At 56.0% G+C, this 6,078-nt stretch overlaps 1 protein-coding gene across 2 annotated transcripts in view; it reads left to right on the top strand.

Moving 5' to 3' along the window:
- The first annotated feature begins 203 nt into the window (after positions 1-203).
- Positions 204-6,078, top strand: part of LOC100492521 (E3 ubiquitin/ISG15 ligase TRIM25) — a 14,695-nt gene continuing 8,820 nt past the window's right edge. For both annotated transcript variants that reach the window (XM_031894521.1, XM_031894520.1), the window contains exon 1: positions 204-331. In XM_031894521.1, the coding sequence (XP_031750381.1) occupies positions 251-331 (81 nt within the window). In that variant the 5' untranslated portion in view covers positions 204-250. The remainder of the gene's footprint in view (positions 332-6,078) is intronic.

Raw genomic sequence — 6,078 nt, 5'->3', positions numbered from 1 at the left:
GGACTGGGGCGGTTAACACGTATATGGTCCTGTACCATATGACTGGGGTTATACCCTGGTATGTGGTCTGTACAGTATGACTGGGGGTATACAGGTCACAGAATATATGGGTCAGTGCCAATATCTCATGTGGGGGGGATTTATAACAGGTTGTACAGGGCCTGGGGGGGCAATAATACATTCAATTCGCTAGGTTGGCACCTACTGTTTTACAGTTTTATTTCTTTATTTCAAGGAGACAGTGGGAAGCATGATCAGGGACATCGGCCGAGACATCACCAGTAGAGAGGAGTTGGTTGCCAGCAGGCAGAATGCCCATCGGGAGATACAGGCGAGTATAGGGTACCCCAGGGGGCTAAACTGCCCATACACAGGCGGGTATAGAGCGGGTACCCCAGGGGGCTAAACTGCCCATACACAGGCGGTATAGAGCGGGTACCCCGGGGGGGCTCTAAAACTGCCCATACACAGGCGGGTTATAGAGCGGTACCCCAGGGGCTAATCTGCATCAACAGGCGGGTATAGATGGTACCCCGTGGGCTAAACTGCCCATACACAGCGGTATAGAGCGGTACCCTGGGGGGCTAATCTGCCCATACACAGGCGGGTTTATAGATGGTACCCCGGGGGCAAACTGCCAGAAACTGATCAGGACCAGAACATACACAGGCGGGTTATAGACGGTACCCGGGGGGGCTAAACTGCCCATACACAGGCGGGTTATTAGAGCGTACCCCGGGCGGGCCTTAAACTGCCCATACACAGCGGTAGTAGAGCGGGTACCCCGGGGGGGCTAAACTGCCCATACACAGGCGGGTATAGAGCGGGTACCCCGGGGGGGGCTAAACTGGCCCATACACAGCGGGTATAGACGGGTACCCCAGGGGCCAAACTGCCCATACACACGGTATAGACGGTTACCCCGGGGGGCAAAAACTGCCCATACACACGGTATAGAGCGGTTACCCGGGGGGGGCTAAACTGCCATAACGAGCGGTAATAGAGCGTTACCCGGGGGCTAAAACTGCCCATAACAGGGGTATAGAGCGGTACCCGGGGCTAAACTGCCCATACACAGGCGGTATTAGCAGCAGTACCCCGGGGGGCTAAACTCCCATAACACAGGTGGGTATAGAGCGAGTACCCCGGGGCCAAACTTGCCCATAACACAGGCGCGTATAGACGGGTACCCCGGGGGGGGCTAAACTGCCCATACACAGGCGGTATAGAGCGGGACCCCGGGGGCTAACTGCCCAACACAGGTGGTATAGAGGGACCCGGGGGGCCTAAACTGCCCATACACAGGGGTATAGAGCGGTTACCCCGGGGGCTAAAACTGCCCACAACACAGTGGGTATAGACGGTACCCCGGGGGCCTAAATGCCAACACAGTGGGGTTATAGAGCGGATACCCGGGCCTAAACTGCCCATAACAGTGGGTATATAGAGGTACCCCGGGGGGCTAAACTGCCCACACACAGTTGGTATAGACGGTACCCCGGCGGGTAAACTGCTCATACACAGGGATAGAGCGGTACCCGCGGGGGTAAAACTGCCATACAAGGGTATAGAGCGGCACCCCGGGGGATAAACTGCCTCATACACAGCATATAGACGGGACCCGGGGGCTAAACTGCCCTACACAGGGGGTTATAGAAGCTGGTACCCCGGGGGCTAAACTGCCTCATACACAGCGATATAGAGCCGGTACCACGGGGCTAAACTGCCCATACACAGTGTATAGAGCGGCTACCCCCGGGGGGCTAAAACTGCCCATACACAAGCTGGGTTATAGAGCCGGACCCGGGGGGCTAAACTGCCCGAACACAGGCGGTATAGAAGCAGGTACCCCGGGGGGGCTAAACTGCCATACACAGGTGGGTATAGAGGGTTACCCTTGGGGGCTAAAAATGCCCATACACAGTGGGGTATTGAGCGTGGTACCGCGGGCCTAAACTGACCATACACAGGGTATAGACGGTCCCGGCCTAAACTGCCCAATCACAGGCGGATAGAGCGTTACCCCGGGGGCTAAACGCCCATCACACAGCGGGTATAGAACGGGTACCCCGGGGCTAAACTGCCCATACACAGGTGGTAAGAGCGGTGTACCCCGGGCTAAACTTCCATACACAGGCGGGTATTAGAGCGGGTACCCCGGGGGGGGCTAAACTGCCCATACCTACATGCAGTATAACGCGGGTACCCCGGGGAGAAGCTAAACTGCCCATTACACAGGCGTATTAGAGTGGTACCCCGGGGGGCTATATAACTTGCAAAGTGAAAAGAAGTTAAGAAGATGGCAGTGGAAAGTGGCACGAGCTGCGAGTGGAAGTTTAGATGCGATGGGATGGCAAGGTGGAGGCTGGCAGTGGTAAGTGTGAATGCAGTGGAAATGGCAGTGGACTCAGTGGGAAGTTGTTGAGATGGCGTGGGAGTTGCAGTGGAGCGGCAGTGGACGTAGGCAGGTGGAGCTGCATGGAGCGGCATGGACGTGCAGGGAGATGCAGTGGACGTGGGAGCTGCGAGTGGACGTGGAGCTGCTGCTTGGGACGTTGGCAGGTGAGCGGCAGTGGGACTTGGCAGATGATGCTGGCAATGACGTGGCGGTGGAAGCTGCAGTGGATGTGCAGTGGAGCTGCAGAGATGGGACGTGGCAGGTGGAGCTGCAGTGGGACGTCGCAGATTGAATGCAGTGGACGTGGGACTGCAGTGGGACAGTTGCAGTGGAGTGCAGTGGACGTTGGCAGATACGAATTCAGTGGACAGTGGCAGTGGCTGGCAGTGGATGTTGGCAGATGGAGCTGGCAGGGACTGGCAGGTGGAGCTGGCAGTGGATGTTGGCAGATGAGTGTCAGTGGATGTTGGCGATGGAGCTGGCAGTGGGATTGTGGCAGGTGGATGGAGCTGCAGTGATGTTGGCAGATGGAGCTGGCATGGGATGTTGCAGTATGAGCTGCAGTGGGGAGCCTGCGTGGACGTTGCAGTGTGAGCCTGCATGGAGTTGGCAGGGAGCTGGCAGTGGGATTGGCAGGACGTGAGCAGGTGGAGCTCATGGGATGTGGCAGGTGGAGCTGGCACTTGGGAGTGAGTGGAGCTGCATGGGACGTTGCCTCCCCCACTCGGCACCACTCAACAGGCAAATTGCGTTCTGTTCTACCAGAGATTCTGCTGCGCAATAGCCAACGGCAAAGTGAACAGTGACTTCCTGGAATGCGCCATTACCTGAGCGGCGGAAGTGGGCGCCCTCTGAGCATTCGAGCAGGAAACTCAGACCGGCGCAAAGGGAGAATGCAGGACAGTGTCCTACCGTCACGCGAGATCTCACAACTGCGGGAGAGAAAAGCGGCATCTGAGGAAAACTGCAATACGATTTGGCTGATCTACTAAAAGTAAATGCTGCAACTGCTACATATCCCTGCTGCTCGCCCCTGCTCAGGTACTTCAATGTGAGCGATGCCTTCATGCTTTATTCATAGTGTTTAACTTGCCCTTTACAGAGTGAGGGCACCGTGTGGTGAGAGTGGCACCCAGCACCCATGCCCCTGGGGGACCCCCAGCATCTGTTTGATTGTACAGGATCGTAGAGACACCCAGGTGATATCTGAGATGAAGCTCAGTCTGTTGGCCCACCCGCTGCTGGACAGAAGCCCCTGCCCCCCCCCTGCATAAGCACTCTTGGTGAGTACACTGGCTGGGGATAGTGTGTGTGGAGCCCCACTGCCGGGAGGGTTGGCCCCTGAAGCCCCCCAGGTAACACACAAGGATTGGCCCATCCCTAAGCAGCAGGATTTGGGGTACCCAGCGAGGAACCAGTCTGCAGGGCAGCCCCCCATTGCCCGTGTCACCAGCGAGGCCCCCCAGAAACCTCCTGCTTGTAAGGCACTCTTGGTACTTGGGGTACAGTGGGACACAATAGCACCGCGTCTGCTGGGGGGTATATGTAGGTATTCAATTGCCCCCAAAGGCAACAGGCACTTACTGTCATAGAATAGTGGGGTTCTCCGGGGGGGATATAGGGGGGCTGCCAGTCTGCACTTGCCCAGTGTCTATAGAAGGATCTAATGCCCATAATGTGGGGCTGGGGTCACCCACTTGCACCCCCATGTGTATAGATGGTACAGGCCGGGGGGTGATTGGTCAGTTCCAGCTGTATAGGGGGCTGAGCCCAATATGATTGTGTCATTTCAGGGCCCGTAAAGTGTGGTTTGACCCCCAGACCGTGAGCAGCCGCCTGTCGCTCTCCTCTAACAACAAGACGGTGACGTGACGGCAGCCAATCAGCATTACCCTGGAGGCCCTCCGATTCAAAGTGAGCCAAGTTCTCTGCGCCCAAAGCTTCTCCTCTGGGTGCTGCTACTGGCAGGTCTGTGCCAGCAGGGTGCCAGCTGGGGCATTGGCGTGGCTTGTGCGGAATTGAAAGGACCCATCGCCTGGGCAGAAACCATTTGTCCTGGTGTGTGGAATGGGCCAAGGGGGGGCTGTCGGCCTGGCACAGCGACCAGGGCATCGGGCTCCCCGGGCAAAGCCACAGCTTGTGGGGGTCTTCCTAGACTGCGAGGCCAAACTCCTTTCCTTCTATTCCGGCACAGGGGATTCCCAGGTTCTGCTCCATTCCTAACAGGATCTGTTTCAGTTCCCGCCTCTTCCCGGCAGTCTGGCTCTTTGGTCTGTCACGTGGCACCTCCCTGACTATCACCGACCCCACGAGCCAGGAGCCAGATGGGTGAGACCCACCAGGTGGTACAGCGGCATCTGCTAGGCACAGGGGATTCCCAGGTTCTGCTCCATTCCTACAGGATCCGTTTCAGTTCCCGCCTCTTCCCGGCAGTCTGGCTCTTTGGTCTGTCACGTGGCACCTCCTGACTATCACCGACCCCACGAGCCGGGAGCCAGATGGGTGAGACCCACCAGGTGGTACTGCGGGCATCTGCCAGGCACACAGCAGGCTCATCTTTTTTTAGAGCTTTCCCTGCCCTCATAGCCCTTCTCTGATTGGCCACTACTTGCTGCCAGCTTCAGTAGTACAGAAAGCAGAGAGTGTGGCAAGATGGCAACATGGATGTATGATGGGGCTGTAGGGAAAGATTAAAGCGACATGACATGTTGGCGAAAGTTAGGGCAACGATGGTGACAAAATGGTGGAAATGTGGCCTGTAATGTGTTGCCATAGGCTGTTTGTCCCTGGCCCTTCCACAAGGGGGCAGCTGCTCCCACACAAGCAAACGTTTTCCTAGCCATGGCAGAATATCTACAGAGTATCCAAACAGGGCAAGTCTGGTGGATCATAGGTACCCCCCCCCCGGGGCCCCCCATAGGTCAGGAATCAAATGGACTGAAGAACTGGCCTCCTTAACTGACAGTATAGGGCCTGTAGCCCTGGGTATCTATAAATTATCAACACTGAAGGACAGGGCCACCACCATGAGACCCCATTACTACTAGTCCCCTGGGGCAGCAGTTCTTAGCCTACCCCTCCTGTTCCACAACCCTCCTACCCCCCAGAAGCCCTGCCTCCTTTGCAACATGTGACTTGCAGCTTCCTGTGCTGTGGGGAGCGCCCCTCTGCCCAGTGACGGTCCCGGACAGATACACGTCTGTTGTGTACTTAGAACTGCTTAATTGTAACAACCAAAACTCATTCTGTCTTTCTGTAATTATAATCTCATTGTAACGATGTTAAATAAAACTGCATAAATTAGCACAAACCTTCCTGAGATTCTGCCATCCAATAATATCTGCGTTTATACATTCCCAAGCCATAAAGCAGGGCAGGACTGCTGCTTACAATGGGGGGATCAATAGGATCTGTGTCACTGTGACAGAATGCTCTGTTATACAGATAGCTAGAATCTCAGCCATAAAGCAGGGCAGGACTGCTGCTTACAATGGGGGATCAGATAGGATCTGTTGCCACTGTGACGAATGCTCTGTTATACAGATAGCTAGAATCTCAGCCATAAAGCAGGGCAGGACTGCTGCTTACAAATGGGGGGGATAGGATCTGTGCCACTGTGACAGAATGCTCTGTTAACAGATAGCTAGAATCTCAGCCATAAAGCAGGGCAGGACTGCTTG

This window comes from Xenopus tropicalis, chromosome 10 (genome assembly GCF_000004195.4).
Source record: "Xenopus tropicalis strain Nigerian chromosome 10, UCB_Xtro_10.0, whole genome shotgun sequence".
In the NCBI taxonomy this organism is placed as follows: domain Eukaryota; kingdom Metazoa; phylum Chordata; class Amphibia; order Anura; family Pipidae; genus Xenopus; species Xenopus tropicalis.
The sequence above is the reverse complement of the archived record's forward strand: the minus strand, read 5'-3'. Positions and strand labels throughout refer to the sequence as shown.